The 17,330-nt window shown below is 40.1% G+C and overlaps 1 protein-coding gene across 1 annotated transcript; it reads left to right on the top strand.

The window, feature by feature from the left end:
* Positions 1-1,791: 1,791 nt before the first annotated feature.
* Positions 1,792-10,569, top strand: LOC117300303 (stonustoxin subunit beta-like). Its single transcript, XM_033784041.1, has 4 exons — positions 1,792-1,965; positions 6,058-6,139; positions 7,695-7,763; positions 8,325-10,569. Coding segments are annotated over exons 3-4 (2,121 nt in total). The 5' UTR covers positions 1,792-1,965; positions 6,058-6,139; positions 7,695-7,761; the 3' UTR covers positions 10,444-10,569.
* Positions 10,570-17,330: the final 6,761 nt, after the last annotated feature.

Below are 17,330 nucleotides of genomic sequence, written 5' to 3'. Positions count from 1 at the left end.
ATCGGACATATTATTACTTAAGAACTGTAAATACCATTCGAAAAACCTTTATCACATATGAACTGCTGCTACTATAACAAAATCTAAACAACATGATCACATTATTGCAGGAACTTCACTGGCTTCCCATTCGACAACGAATTCAATTCAAAATTCTACTTATTGCATTTAAAACTCAGATCGGCTGAACTCGGTCTTATATTGCAAATCGTCTTGTACCTTACGTCCCCTCTCGCACTCTTCGTTCTTCGCTAAGTCCCCTTTAACTATTTGGAGAACTTCCTCATCGTTTATGGCGATCGTGCCTTTTCCGCTTGGTGCTCCTAAACTTTGGAACGCCTTATTCCTAATAACATCAGATGCTGTAGTTCTCTTCCATTGTTTAAAAACTTGCTGAAAACTCATTTATTTAAATCCTCATACACTTAGTTCGTTACATGACTTGACAGTAGATTATTCATTGTGATTTTTTTTTATTATATTCTATTATTATTTCTTTTTTGTTGCACCCTCATTCCACAGGCTGTTTCCCACGTGGGGGACAGGATCTCGCCGGTAGACAGATTTGAACACCGGTAAGTCTCATCTCCCTGAGCCTCAAGTTGGGTAAATCGCACCGTATGATGGCGCGCTGTGACAACTAGTCTAGGAACCTAGACTATGTGACAACCTGTATGGGCACCCACCCACAGCCACAGACACAACGTTCCACAGCGCTCCAAAAACAGATGTTCAATCTCTACCCTCCTCCCGGCCCAGGCACCCGTGGTATGGGTGAAGGAAGCAAATAAGAGTTAATTAGTGTTTTGCTGCAAGATAAGGCACAATTAAGAGTCGCGACCGGGACTCGAACAAACTTTGAATCAAGTCATAATCTCTGTCCTTACTCTATGATTATACATACCATCCGCCAAGGAGTGATAGGACAGTCTCCAAGAGTGTACCTGGGGAGCACAATGCGCAAAGAAAGGAGTTTTATAGATTTGATATTGGGTGGGTTATAACTACCCGTGATAGACCCCGATATGTCCCTGTCGTCCGCTTTGACGTCATTCCAGGGGTTCACCTGGGCTGGGTCAGCCCAAAGTTAGTGCCCTGCTTGTGGAACGAGTCACCGTTTGGGGCTGGCCCGAGGTGCATAACGTCACCACGCGAGGGCCATCATTATATCGTTCGATTAGCTCTTGTCAAGGGCTCACCCAAATGAGCACCTCGGGGTCGACCATACGGGTCGACAAAGGGAAGCTAATCGAACCCACCCCTTGTCAGGGGCTCACCCGAATGAGCACTGCAGGGTCGCACGGAAGCTAATCGAACCCAGCCAAAGTGTTTCGGGGTGGGGGAAAGATTACCTTAGTCCGGGGGTACGTCCATGACAAACTTTGTTCAATTTACTACCCTGCGCGTCCGGGCTTCCGCGAATGCAGAGAAAGCAATTTCCATGGTGTATGGTCGTGTACAAATACTAGAAGCAAACCACTACCTCTTTAAATAGAATACAACAACTGGAATGCGGATGTATAGTGTTAACAAATAAGTTATTGATAGAAACCTAACTACATCAGCCTAAAACTCTATTAGTAATAATAATGAATAGTTATTCAATAGTCTCAAAGTGCTTTTGGAAAGTGAAAGTGAAAGGGGGAAAAACAGAACAGTTGCATACAAAATTTACAGACAATACATAAAAGAACTGCAAAAATGCATACGATGAAAAATACACGTTATTTGACAGAAACATTATCACGACCCATACAAAATTTGGCGAAAGGCCATTCATGTTTGTAAGTTTGTATAAAAATAAGACTTCAACCAATCAGCTCATCAGCATATACGGTCCGTCAGGTGGTGACAAAATGAAATAAAACCCCAGAAAAACGAAGTGACGAGATTAGTTTGCGGGGAGTACTTCTAGTCATGTACCCAACACTTGGAGTTCTAAGGTTGTTTTCTCTAATCAGAAAGGTACGTGACATGGTGACTAATTATTTTGTTAACAAAACTCAGAGCACACTGTTCGAAACGTAGAATTGAAACAAACGGATTCTGTTCATAACCACCACAACTCATTAATTTGTACTAAAAACAATTGTTAGCATCGAAACTTTCTTGGAAACGAGAAATGGAAGGCTGTTGATAGTATAAAACATTGTGAGAAACAGTTCTCGTGGAAGTGATTCAGAAAGGGAAGTTCTTTATAAAAAAAAAAAAAAAAAAAAAAAAAAAAAAAAAAAAAAAAAAAAAAAAGGATTCAGGCCTGAAGTCTATTAATATTTTGTAAAAAGGCATCCGAAAGCATACATTTTGTGCAACAAGTGTGTTTTATTTTTTTATCGCAACTTTGAATTAAAATAAAAACATCACTATCTCGTATAGGACTAGTCCAAGGTTAGGACTGTAGTCCCAACTCTCTGGTGAAATTAACCAAAGTGCATCCTTTTTTTGACTGAGCGCCTGACAGCAGCCACTCAAATCAGCTCTGTGTTTGTTTGCTAATTTCTTAGTATATTGCTCAATTTGTGTTTTTATTCTTATACAACTGGATTTGTTACTACACCTGGAATCTACAGGACTTTTTCTGTGTATCCTGGAGTCATCTGAATTGTGAAAATAGTGTTTTTCTGTTGGAAATTTTCACTGTCTCAGCTGAGAATTCTGGTGTATAAAGCTTACACACACTTAGGTGGCTGCATCCTGTGCAGTCATCCACCTAGTCCATGGACATTGTTCGCCCATCTGGGGACAATGGAGGTAAGTATCCTTTTCATTCTTTCTCTGCTTGCTAGACCATTGTACTGTACTGACTCATCTGTGGTCAGCTTTGTTCCATCAGCATCAATTGTGTCTGGTGCTTGCATCCTGCCAAAGACACATCTAGGCCTCATCCACCATCGAAGATATCTGAAATGCCCTGTTTCTTACTATGACAACTCCCCAGCCACTTTTCATTTGGAAATTGTGATTTTTGGTGACATTGCTGTAAATCCCGGCCCTGAAGGTGTAAATAACTCAAACTCAGCAGAAGCTAGTCCAAACTCTGCAAATTCCTACTCGCGGAACAAGCTTCTAAGTCTCCGCTATGCCCCATCCACACGTGCTACAACTCTGCTGCCTTCCTGTATATTGTCATTACAGAACCTTGGCCTTTTTGTAAATCCCAGCACTGTTTACCGACCTACACATCGTGGTAAAAAAGCTGGTCGCCGTAGAACTGTTCATAAACCCTCTGTACCCGAAGTTACACTCCCTTCTGTTCCAGTACCAGTGACTACAGCCAAATCTCAACTCAGCCTTTGTGTTCTAAACACACAGTCCATCTGTAACAAGTATGACGATTTTACTGATTTTGTTCTGCAAAAAGATCTGGACCTTGTTGCCGTTTCAGAAACATGGCTGAGACCAGACGACAACTTAACATGTCGTCAATGTACGCCTGCTGGCTACTACTTTCATCACATCCCAAGACCTCAAAAGACTGGTGGAGGAGTTGCAATACTGTACAGATCTACTTTATCTGTCTCTGTGAAAAGTAATGACGTCCAGTACACAACTTTTGAATCTCTTCATGCTGAAGTTTCCGGAAACTCTAAATCTGTTCGACTTGTCATTGTATACAGACCTGAAAGGGATTCAAACGGCCAACATGTGACTTTCTCAAGTTTTCTAAGGGAGTTTGAGAATTTGATTTTGGAATATCTGCTTCATCCATCGGAAATCATTATCACCGGCGACTTTAACATTCATGTTGATGACGTCCACAACACAAATGCAAACCAGTTTAAGCATCTACTTCAAGCTTTTGGTCTTACCCAGCATATCAAGGAGCCAACTCATCGTCTCGGTCATTGCTTGGATCTTGTCATAACTCGTGAAATCTCCCCACCAATTGCCTCAAACTTTATTATTCTACCTGGATTATCTGACCATTATGCAGTCATGTGTAACTTGAGTCTGTGCAAGCCCAAAGTCCCAACCGTCACTATAAAGAGCCGACAATGGAAACATGTGAATTCTCCCGAAGTGTTCCACGACATAGGCACTCATTTAGCAAATCTAGAAGTTGATCATGACTGCTTGGATTCCTATGTCAGCCAATATGAGAGTACAGTCAGTGACATCTTGGATAAATACGCACCTTGGAAAACGAGATCAGTCAAGGTCCGAACTGAAGTCTCCTGGTTCAATGATGATATTCGTACAGCGAGAAAGATCTGTCGTCAACTGGAGCGGAAGTGGCGGAAAAATGGCAAATTGGCAACACAACGACAAGAATATCGCAACCAATGTAAAGTAGTTAGGAATTTGATCAACCAGGCAAAGATCATCCATTATTCATCTCAAGTACAAGAATCCTCAGGAGATCAAAAGAAGCTCTTCAAGATAATTGGTAAGTTGTTGCTCAAACCCAAAACCCCTGTCCTTCCATCCACCTACAATAACCAGGACTTAGCAAACGAGTTCCAGAAATTCTTTGTCACCAAGATTTCAGACATCCGCTCATCATTTTCATCAGTCCCTTACAACGTGCCGCAGACATTGCCACATCTTCAACCAGAGTGTAGACTATCTGTGTTTGAGCCTGCCACTGTTGCTGAGATTCAAAGGGTTATTATGAAATCTCCTTCAAAATCCTGTGAGCTGGATCCAGTATCAACATCCATGATAAAGCAAAACATTGATATATTTGTACCCTACATCACTAAGCTTGTAAACGAATCTCTCAGTTCCGGTTGTTTCCCAGATAGCCTCAAAGTTTCCTACATCAGGCCGCTCATTAAGAAACCAAACCTGGACAAGGAGATATTTAAAAACTACAGACCGGTTGCAAACTTAAAATATCTTGGAAAAGTCATCGAACGAGTAGTGTCATCACGTATTTCTGATCACATTCATACTTTCAACCTGTCCGACGTGTTCCAGTCAGCATACAAGCCTTTCCATGGGACCGAGGCTGCACTAGTCCGTGTGAGCAACGATATTCTCTCTTCTATGGACAATGGTAACCTTACAGCACTAGTCCTGCTAGACTTGAGTGCTGCTTTTGACACTGTTGATCATAACATCCTTCTCTCTCGGCTCCAGAATCACCTTGGCATAGAGGACACAGCCCTAGCATGGTGCAAATCGTATCTCCACAATAGAACTCAGCATGTATGTATTGGCACTGCGATATCCGACCCTGTTGTTTTGAACTACTCTGTGCCACAGGGGTCGGTACTCGGCCCGCAGTGGTTTACACTGTACACTTTACCGATTCGTGACATCATCCTCAAATTTAATCTGAATTACCATGTGTACGCAGACGACACTCAGCTATACATCACGTTTAAATCTTCTCAAGAAAACGCCAATGCATCTATTGCAAGACTTGAGAAATGCATCCAAGAGATTCGACGTTGGACACAACAAAACTTCCTGAAGTTAAATGATGATAAGACAGAGTTCCTTTTATTTGGGTCACGTCAACAGTTAACCAAGATTTCCCGACTTCAACGGCTCCAAAATACTGCTGCCCGCATTGTGACACTGTCTAGAAAATCCTGTTCTATCACCCCCATTCTGAAACAACTACACTGGCTCCCTATCTCTCAACGAATCATCTTCAAGCTGATGCTCATTGTCCACAAAGCTCTAAATGGCAAGGCTCCCCACTATATTTCTGAACTGCTTCAAGTTTACACTCCATCAAGGAATCTTCGATCAAGTTCCATGCTTCTCCTCATTGAACCCAAGTCTCGACACTCATGGGGTGACAGGTCTTTTTCTTCAGCCGCGCCACGCATCTGGAACTCTCTACCACTTAATCTTCGATCTTGTGTTTGTACCGCAAAATTCAAGTCTCTTCTCAAAACTTATCTTATGTCACAGGTTTTCAATGACTAATTTTGTTGTGTCTGTTTTTCTTTGTGTTTTGTTTTTGTTTTTTTTGTTTTTGGTTTTACTGCGCCTTGAACACCCAGCAGGGTGGATATGTGCGCATTACAAGTCTTATTATTATTATTATTAAAGTTTGCTCAGCTTCAAATTCAAAGTGTTTCGATTTTAATTCCGTTTCAGCTTGACTTGGAAAATTTGCTGATCGGCTATCAACGTGTGGAGACACTTAAAACATTTTCTGGACAAACCATCTTGGTCAAACGTAAGTATAGCCTACATAACTCAAAAGCATTTGCTTATCTTTTTTCCTACATAATGTCACATTATTATTTATTATTGTGAACTAAACTGGATCAAGTTTTCACTTGTACAAGTTACTATACGTAGGTTCTCTAGGCAACATCATCACATTATGTATATTGATTGATGTTGACATGAAATAATGTAACTGAAATGATGAATGCTCGTCTTAATAAAGCTTTGGTAAACTCTCTAGCTGCATTTTAATGTGCTTTTCTGTGCAGTGTAGGTTTAAGTATCAACAGTACCTTTGGTATTTTAGTAGAATTTCTGTTTGGTCACTTACAAACAAATAACGACAGACAATGTTATTTTAATAGGGATATTAATTAACCTGTCTCTAGCTATCGGGCACTCTCGGTGGTCTAGTTGGTGACACTGCTGTAATTGCAAGGGTCGTAGGTTCGAATCCAACCCGAGTAATACCTGTGTCTTTGTTGACAGAACTCGCGAACTCACGTCGGTGTATATGGGTAAAAACCGAAATAAATGTTCTTTATCGTTTAAACTACCTTTTTATTGTATTTACTGCCAAATTGTACATTTAAAGGCAGTGGACACTATTGGTAATTGTCAAAGACAAGCCTTCACAGTTGGTGTATCTCAACATATGCATAAAATAACAAACCTGTGAAAATTTGAGCTCAATCGGTCATTAAAGTTGCAAGATAATAATGAAAGAAGAAAACACCCTTGTCACACGAAGTTGTGTACGTTTAGATGGTTGATTTCGAGACCTCAAGTTCTAAACTTGAGGTCTCGAAATCAAATTCGTTGAAAATTACTTCTTTCTCCAAAACTATGGCACTTCAGAGGGAGCTGTTTCTCACAATGTTTTATACCACCAACCTCTCCCCATTACTTGTCAACAAGAAAGGTTTATATGCGAATAATTATTTTGAGTAATTACCAATAGTGTCCACTGCCTTTAATACCACAATTCAGTGTTTATAAGAGTAACTATAAATATACAATATTAATAGTAAACTCGCGGGTACAACCATGGGTAAAAACTCTTTTGTTTACTATACTATTAATATTTTTATTTATAGCTGCTCTTATTCTCCACACCATGCAAATCTTCAAACACAATTCAGTGTTTATAGTTTCTTTTAGTCAATATTGCTCAATTTAATCAATATTAATGAAATAAATAAACCATTACTAATCCTGGATATTAACATTTACAACAGTAATATTTTTTGAGTCGAATTGCCCTTGACGGTTAGAAACGTTACGTTACACAAGTCCGAACTGCGCGTTGGATCGTAACTGGTGAATAGTAACGTAATGGTACCAACCCTGGATTGGCCAAGTTGAATCACATATTTTATGGTGGATAGTAACATTATGTTACACTAGTTTCATTTGCGTTTGATGGTATAACATAGGCCTTTACACGCTTTGTTGACTGCAGATTTACATAATAATAATTGTTAAATTGCATGTCAGTTCAAGGGCACTGTTGGTGTTTTTATGCGAAGAGTTTTTATTTTGGTCTTTTTATTTTGTTTTAGGTTGAATTTGTTCGAAGGCAAAGGCTTCCATGCGCAATCGAGACAGTGACATCAGCATTGCAGAACAATGTAATTATTAAAACCATTTATCAAACTATTCTTTAGGTCTTTCTTTCTTTCAAACGACAATGCGTTCGAAACAAAAATTGAAAAGTTATGGCTCCATTTTTCATCATTTATTCGGAGAAACGGAAGCGTGATCGAAATAATTGTGAAGCCAGCAACTCCTATAGGCTGATTTGAAGAAAACAACTTAGTCCTTCGATTGGTTAATCACTGACCACGTGGTCTGCTTGTATTCTTCTTAAAATGTCTTTATAATCTTTGATGCGAGTCTTCGAGACAGGGTGAACAGCTCACATGGTATTTTGAAACTTATGTGTGTTTTTGTGGAGTTTTTTTTTTTTGCTATCTTTTAAAAGATGTATACAGGTCCAAAAGTGCCTTAGTAAATAATAAAACTAGCTCTTCGCCAGAGATTTGTTTAATTTTTTTATATAAGGTTTGGGTACTTTTTGTTGGACACAAAACACAATCTCCACAGATTTACATTAAACTACACACTTTTAAGATAATATAGTAGAAAGCTTCCCTTAAAACATCCCTTTCTGAATTATTTATTCTGAATAGGTTCACAGACAAGATGTGGTCGTACATCTCAGGATCAAAAACGGAAGACAGTGACAAAGAGATTTCCATGTCTACACTTGGACGGAACATGGAAGTCGGCATGCTGTACGATTGCTGCACGGACCGTCCAATATTAGGGGAGTTTCCCTGGAGTAGAGAGGAGCTGAAAGTAGCCGAATTAAGTGAACCCTCAACAAGCTTAGTCTTTATCATGGAGGACGAAGCAAATGATACTAAAAAGGTGAATTATTTTGAAGCAGATGCTTCCCTTCAGGCTAGCATTTTATCAGGACTTGTTACTTTGGGCGGCGCAGCTAAATACTTAAATGACAGCACCAAAATGTCAAATTTGCGCAGGCGTGTTGTGACGTTGCACTACGAGATAACCACCAAACAAACAAAAATATCAATCACAGATTTAACGTCACCTAATGTGCGCAACCCCAATGCAACACACGTAGTAACAAGTGTTACTTATGGTGTCACTGTGTTCCTTGTCTTTTATGAGGAATCTGCAATCACGAAAGACAGCCATAAAAACAATCTCAGTTTGAAGGCAAATTTGAAAGTTGCAATCGCTGAGGGAATTGGAAACGAGGCGTCTGTAGAGAGTGCCAAAAATGAGAGAGCAAATTTAGCCGATAGGCAGTTCGGCTGTACGCTGTACGGGGATTTCACTTCAGAACTTCATCCATCAAATTATAAGCAGGCTTTAAAGTTCTGTCGCGAGCTGCCTAAACTATGCGAAACAAATCCAGTTTCAGTTCGGGTAACTGTCACTCCCCTATCTTTTTTCCAGGGCAAACACACTTCAGTCTTCAAAGAAATTGATCATAACTTGTTGTCAGAATTCGTTAACAACATGAGTGAGCTTGAACGGATGAGTGAAAAATGCCAAACCCTTATGCAGCACACGGCATGCGAACAATTCCCGAGTTACAGCAAGCTCATTCATAAGTACTATCAGCAGATCGTTTGGTTCACAGAAACATTCAAAAAAAGCGTGGCGCGAATCCTTCCTGAAATCAGACGCAGCGGTGATGACAAAACACTGCAAGATGTAGTTACGAGCAAGTCTCCGTTTACGTATGATTTATTGAATTGTTGGATAAACTGCAGAGAGAAAGAGTTACGGGATTTGGAAGGTTTGCTGGAAAACCTACCAGGAATAAAGGTCATTGAAACACTGGAGGAGTTTAAGTATGCAATAAATGACCCCGAGAAAGAAAACGTAGTATGCTTTGCACTCCCTCCTATCCTTTCTACAGCAGAAACATACCTCAATACACTCAAGAGTTACAGGAAAAACCCTTGTCATGTCGATCACAACTCGCAAGACAATACTGATCATGTCGATCACAACTTAATTGACAATACTGATCATGTCGATCACTTGCAAGACAATAATGATCAAGTCGATAACGAATCGCTAGATAGTACTGATCATGTCGATCACAACTTGCAAGACAATAATGATCAAGTCGATAACGAATCGCTAGATAGTACTGATCAGGTCTATTACGACTCAAATGACAATACTGATCATGATGTCGATTCACTTTTGCAAGGTAATACTGATCAAGTCGACAACAACTTCCAAGACAAAGGTTTTGGTTGGTTCGCATTGGATTTCAAAAGAAACGCTTTCGGGTTTTATAATGAAAACCGCGGAGTACAAAATAATAAAACATCTTTCGTGGTCACAAGCTTCAAACACAAGGACGTTGAGACACACAAGAATGGATCTGTCTTATTGTTTAGCGGTGGGAAATGCAAGACAGAGCACTTTACACCACCAGGGGGACCAGTGATTTTAAACTATGGGGCTAAGGGGGAGTACTTCAAATTCTCTCTGTCTTGGGAAAACGCTGAACCATCAGAATACAAAATAAAAGGATACAAAGTAACATACACAAGTACATCCTCCAATGAAGGTGAGACCAAAGAAGAACAATATGGGGAAGAATTCACAACAAAGACAAGACACACCATTTATGGTTTATCAAGAAACACAACCTATGAGTTCCAAGTGTTCACCGTTTATCCAGCTTGGACTAGCATGGGGAGTGAAAAACTCTTGTACTCAACAAAGAGCAATTTGGTGTGCACTGTGATGTAATTAAGGGGCCCAATCGGAACAATCAAACAACCCTTCTCAACTGAGATGAAAAACACACTTAAAGGCAGTGGACACTATTGGTAATTGTCAAAGACTAGCCTTCACATTTTGGTGTATCTCAACATATGCATACAATAACAAACCTGTGAAAATTTGAGCTCAATCGCTCGTCGAAGTTGGGAGATAATAATGAAAGAAAAATTATCCTTGTCACACTAGGTTGTGTGCGTTTAGATGGTTGATTTCGAGACCTCAAGTTCTAAATCTGAGGTCTCGAAATCAAATTCGTGGAAAATTAATTCTTTCTCGAAAACTATGGCACTTCAGAGGGAGCCGTTTCTCACAATGCTTTATACCATCAACCTCTCCCCATTACTTGTTACCAAGAAAGGTTTTCTGCCAATAATTATTTTGAGTAATTACCAATAGTGTCCACTGCCTTTGATAAAAATCTATGGCAGGTTCAGGGCTCAATAATATAACAAAAAGGGTAATGATTTAAAGAACAAATTGATTCAATGGATTAAGCCAGAAATTTCTCAGATCGCACCACATAGCATCGAGAATCAAAACAAATCCGGGGACCTTGGGCGGGCCTGGACCCCAATGCCGTTAGGGGAACGCGCTGCACGTGCTCGCCCATCAGTCTTTGACAAAACCAGCTACTTACAGTTATTATGTATTATGTAAAGATTTATACAGTGTCATTATGTGTATAATGGGTAGTGCGTTATAGGTTTGCTTTATTTGCGATAGAAAATCATTTGTAGTGTAAACACTCATTGGTGCAACTGATTGGTGTATGTGTATAATAGAGTATAATGTTTGTACATTGTATAATATTGTAAATAAGTCTTCTTATGTCATCATTGAAATGGCCCACATGGTTATGGGGAAATGTGGGCAACCCCAAATGGGAAAAATATGCAGTGTCCCATTAATTGTGCATTGTGTGGGAAAATTGTGGGGTTCCCAAAATGGACAGAATATGCAATTTCCTATTTCCTACAGTTGCCACATGATGTTTTGTTCATGTATCATGGAATTTGAATTTGATCAAAGACAGTGAACACATATTGGTAATTACTCAAAACATCATTAGCATAAAACCTTACTTGGTAACAAGTAATGGGGAGGGGTTGTGTAAAACGTTGTGAGAAACGGCTCCCTCTGAAGTGGAGTACTTTTCGAGAAAGGAGTAATTTTCCGCGAATTTTGAGGTCTCGAATTCAAGCATTTGAAGGCACACAACTTAGTGTGACAAGGGTGTTTTTTTCTTTCATTATTATCTCGCAACTTCGATGACCGAAGTTATTTAATGCATTTATGTTGAGATACACCACGTGAGAAGACTGGCCTTTGACAATTACCAATAGGGTCCGGTGTCTTTAAATGAGTTTAAATAACTGTAAGTGTTGTCAGGAAAGTAGATTGCCAATAATAAATTATGGGGAAACCTTATGTTTTTTCATGTGACATAGAATGTTTGTAAATTGTGTTGAAATAATGTACAATTTGAAGTATTGTAATGGAATGAAAGTTTAGATTGCCTCTATGGCTATGGGAACAACATTATGTACAATGGAATTTGAGTCAAATCGTTAATATTGTAAGTCTTGTAAAAGCGCATGACAGAAGATTGCCTATGGGTAAGGACAACATTACGTTTTTTAGTGTTTCATGGAATTTGTGTTTTAAATAATTGTCAAGTCTTGTGGCGAATGAAAGTATTGTGAACAAAACTGGTTTTCCCCTTATGAATTCCCCTTGCCTGGCCCAATGTGGGTAATGAAAGATATAGAAACCCTTTAGTGTGTGCAATGATGCGTACTTTATTCATGAACAATATTTTGTCAATTTTTTTGTATTTTTTCGCAGTAGACCCTATACCTACATGACTTTCATGCTGTGTGAACATGCCTTTATAACAACGTCCGCATTCTTAAGCGTTTTATGAATAACCCGGACCTTTATTGTGTGGAATATTTTAGGGAATTTTTTATAGGGAAAAAGTTGTTTACATTTCACCATTATTATTCATGTGAAATATCTTAATCTCGCCGGAACAACATTCAGCACCTTTATAATGATTCTTCGTGAACCATTTTGAGGTTCGATTTTAGTAAACCGACTCGTATAATAAATCTATATATTTTTACAAAAGTATTTTAAGATTCCGTGTTGCATACTGTGGAGTCTGTGTACATCTTTGTTCTGTAAAAACCATCCCCTAATAATCATGTAAACAACACAGTGTAAAGTTGTGTCGAGGAAATAATCAATAATAATAATAACAATTCTTATATCGCGCATTTCACAATAACCGTATCAATGCGCTTTACATTAGTGCCCAGGTCATAGGGCCAATAACATGTCTTTTATTGTTACTCAGCTCCCTTAGAAAGAAAAAAGAACAAAAAGTGTTTAAAAGTCCCAACTTTATGTGGGCTTCTTTTGATATCCCCGCACCATTGAAGTGGAAATAGTCAATATTAATGCGCAAAGCCCAAGCAATGTCAGATTTGATACAGTATTTCGTAAGAGTGGAGGGGGGGGGGGGGGGGGTAGATTGCTGATTCAATAAAGCCGGTGTGGCAGGAAATTCTGCCCGGAGATTCGGTCCCCCATTGTACAAACTTCCTCTGATAGCGCCCTCTTTTGAACCATCCTCCTCGCTCAATCCCATGGTATGTGCGTTCGTTTAGCTGCCCTGGGTCTACCCTGGTGTGTGGCGTTTTTTTTTTCCAGAACGAACGTGGGTAATTATCTGCACACGTTTGTCCTGGAAAGACAAAACGCCACACGACGGGGTCGACCCAGGGAAGCTAAACGAACGCACCCATAGTTTCCCATTATAGGAGACAGAATCTCCGGTGGACAGAATTCCCTGGGACACCGGTGATAGGAGACTCGCCGGAGATTATACACTGGTCTCTATCAGCCCCCATATGGCGAATTATGTATAAACTTCTTCTGGATAGCGCCCTCTTTTGAATCGTATCCCTTCAGCCAGGCCTACATAATCTCTGGCGGACAAATTCTCCAGGGACCCCGGTGTGGCAGGAGATCAGTTCTAATAGCGCCCTCTTTTGAATCATCTTACATCCTACATCAGCACATGGGGAAAGAATTTCCTAAGGGCCTTGTTCAATTGGACATTATTGCATATGTAATAATGTCCACTTGACAGTTTTGCATATGTAATCGTGTCCGCCTGGACGCTACTGCATCTGCAATTGTGACCCAAAATCATTGCTCAATCTAAACAAGTTAAGCACCATTGGATGGACAATTTCAAGGGCTTTCCTCTCGTACAAAAATTTGGGACATTTAATGAATGATACACACGGCATGTGGTGATTATTGGAGAAAACAAATATATGCGTTGAAAAAAAAAGCCCGGACTTATAAAAACTTTCAGCTATGCTTTTGAATCATTCTGGAACTAAAAACGATAGAGAGACGCAGTTTGTACCTGCGCATCCTGGCATGTCCCTAAATTCAAATGTCAAAGTTTTAGAGCGGCTTCCAGACTTCTTGATACCGAAAATTAAAAGTATGCGGCTGTGCTCCGAAACGAACTCAACAAGCCTCCCTACGGGATTTTTGTGCACAGAGAATATCAAAAGTACAACGGGTCAATTTCACCCAAAATCATTGCCCAATCTAAACAAGTTTAGCACCAATGGATGGACAATTTCAAGGGCTTTCCTCTCGTACAAAAATTAGGGCTATGGGGATTTTCAAAGCGACGCTAGAGGCCAGGGAGTAGACCCGACACACCCCATAAATTTGGGACATTTAATGCATGAAACACACGGCATGTGGTGATTATTGGAGAAAACAAATATATGCCTTGAAACAAAAAGCCCGGAATGATAAAAAACTTTCAGCTATGCTTTTGAATCATTCTGGAACTAAAAACGATAGAGAGACGCAGTTTGTACTTGCGTCATCCTGGCATGTCCCTGAATTCAAATTTCAAAGTTTTAGAGCGCCTTCCAGACTTCTTGATACCGAAAATTAAAAGTAGGCGGCTGTGCTCCGAAACGAACTCAACAAGCCTCCCTACGGGATTTTTGTGCACAGAGAATATCAAAAGTACAACGGGTCAATTTCACCCAAAATCATTGCCCAATCTAAACAAGTTTAGCACCAATGGACGGACAATTTCAAGGGCTTTCCTCTCGTACAAAAATTAGGGCTATGGGGATTTTCAAAGCGACGCTAGAGGCCAGGGAGTAGACCCGACACACCCAATAAATTTGGGACATTTAATGCATGAAACACACGGCATGTGGTGATTATTAGAGAAAACAAATAATATAGGCCTATGCCTTGAAAAAAAAGCCCGGACTTATAAAAACTTTCAGCTATGCTTTTGAATCATTCTGGAACTAAAAACGATAGAGAGACGCAGTTTGTACTTGCGTCATCCTGGCATGTCCCTGAATTCAAATTTCAAAGTTTTAGAGCGGCTTCCAGACTTCTTGATACTGAAAATTAAAAATAGGCGGCTGGGCTCCGAAACGAACTCAACAAGCCTCCCTACGGGATTTTTTTGCACAGAGAAAATCAAAAGTACAACGGGTCAATTTCACCCAAAATCATTGCCAAATCTAAACAAGTTTAGCACCAATGGATGGACAATTTCAAGGGCTTTCCTCTCGTACAAAAATTAGGGCTATGGGGATTTTCAAAGCGACGCTAGAGGCCAGGGAGTAGACCCGACACACCCCATAAATTTGGGACATTTAATGCATGAAACACACGGCATGTGGTGATTATTGGAGAAAACAAATATAGGCCTATGCCTTGAAAAAAAAGCCCGGACTTATAAAAACTTTCAGCTATGCTTTTGAATCATTCTGGAACTAAAAACGATAGATAGACGCAGTTTGTACTTGCGTCATCCTGGCATGTCCCTGAATTCAAATTTCAAAGTTTTAGAGCGGCTTCCAGACTTCTTGATACTGAAAATTAAAAGTAGGCGGCTGGGCTCCGAAACGAACTCAACAAGCCTCCCTACGGGATTTTTTTGCACAGAGAAAATCAAAAGTACAACGGGTCAATTTCACCCAAAATCATTGCCAAATCTAAACAAGTTTAGCACCAATGGATGGACAATTTCAAGGGCTTTCCTCTCGTACAAAAATCAGGGCTATGGGGATTTTCAAAGCGACGCTAGAGGCCAGGGAGTAGACCCGACACACCCCATAAATTTGGGACATTTAATGCATGAAACACGCGGCATGTGGTGATTATTGGAGAAAACAAATAATATATGCCTTGAAAAAAAAGCCCGGACTTATAAAAACTTTCAGCTATGCTTTTGAATCATTCTGGAACTAAAAACGATAGAGAGACGCAGTTTGTTCTTGCGTCATCCTGGCATGTCCCTGAATTCAGATTTCAAAGTTTTAGGGCGGCTTCCAGAATTCTTGATGCCGAAAATGACAAGTAGGCAGCTGTTCTCCGAAACGAACTCAACAAGCCTCACTACGGGATTTTTGTGCACAAAGAAAATCAAAAGTTCGACGGATACATTTGACCCCAAATCATTGCTCAATGTAAACAAGTTTAGCACCATTAGAAGGACATTTTCAAGGGCTTTCCTCTCGTACTAAACTTAGTGCTTTGGTGATTTTCAAAGCGAGGCTAGAGGTCAGGGAGTGGAACCGACACACCCCAAGATTTAGGCAATTTAATGCATGATACACACGGCACGTGGTGAACATTGGAGAACAAATATATATTCATTGGAAAAAAAGCCCGGACTTATAAAAACCTTCAGCTATACTCTCGATTCATTCTGGAACTATAAAATGCTAGAGAAACAGTATTTGTACCTGAATCATCCTGGCATGTCCCTGCATACAAATTTCAAAATTTAGGGCGGCTTCCAGAGTTCTTAATACCGAAAATGACAAGTAGGGAGCTGCGCTCCGAAACAAACTCAACAAGCCTCACTACGGGATTTTTGTGCACACAGAAAATCAAAGGTTCGACGGATAAATTTGACCCCAAATCATTGCTCAATCTAAACAAGTTTAGCACCATTAGAAGGACATTTTCAATGGCTTTCCTCTCGTACAAAACTTAGTGCTCTGGTGATTTTCAAAGCGAGGCTAGAGGCTAGGGAGGGGAATCGACACCCCCCCCCCAAAAAAAAAAAAAAAATTGTGGTCATTTAATGCATGATACATACGGCACGTGGCGAACAATAATATGGAGAAAAATTATTATATTATTCGTTGAAAAAAAAGCCAGGACGTATTAAATCTTCAGCTATACTCTTGATTCATTCTGAAACTAAAAATTTTAGAGAGACAGAGTTTGTACCTGAATCATCCTGGCATGTCCCTGCATCTGAAGTTCAAAGTTTTAGGGCTGCTACCAGACTTCTTGATACCGAAAAATGACGGCTGTGCTCCGAAACGAACTCAACAAGCCTCCCTGTGCACAGAGTTGTCGGAAAGAAAATCAAAAGTTACAACAGGTCAAATCAACCCCACATCATTGCTCAATCTAAACAAGCTTAGCACCATTGGATGGATATTTTCAAGGGCTTTCCTCTGTATAAAACTTAGTGCTACGAGAGTTTTCAAGGCGAAGCCAGCGGCCATGGAGTGCACCCGACACCCCCAACCCCGCCCCCCCCCAAAAAAAAGGGCCATTATGCAACTTACATGGGTCCAACACTAGGCGCATGGTGATAAATGGAAACAAATATATTTTCACATAAACAAAAACCCGGACTTTTCACCGACCTCTTAACGCTTAATCTTAACAAGTTATGCGCGGTCGGATTGCCACTTTCAACGGCTTTCTTCTCGAATAAAACTAGTAATGTTATGACTAGGCCAGGAAGCGTAACTGCTACCCCC

Source organism: Asterias rubens, chromosome 15 (genome assembly GCF_902459465.1).
Source record: "Asterias rubens chromosome 15, eAstRub1.3, whole genome shotgun sequence".
In the NCBI taxonomy this organism is placed as follows: domain Eukaryota; kingdom Metazoa; phylum Echinodermata; class Asteroidea; order Forcipulatida; family Asteriidae; genus Asterias; species Asterias rubens.
Note: the sequence above shows the minus strand (reverse complement) of the source record. Positions and strands in the feature narration are given on the sequence as shown.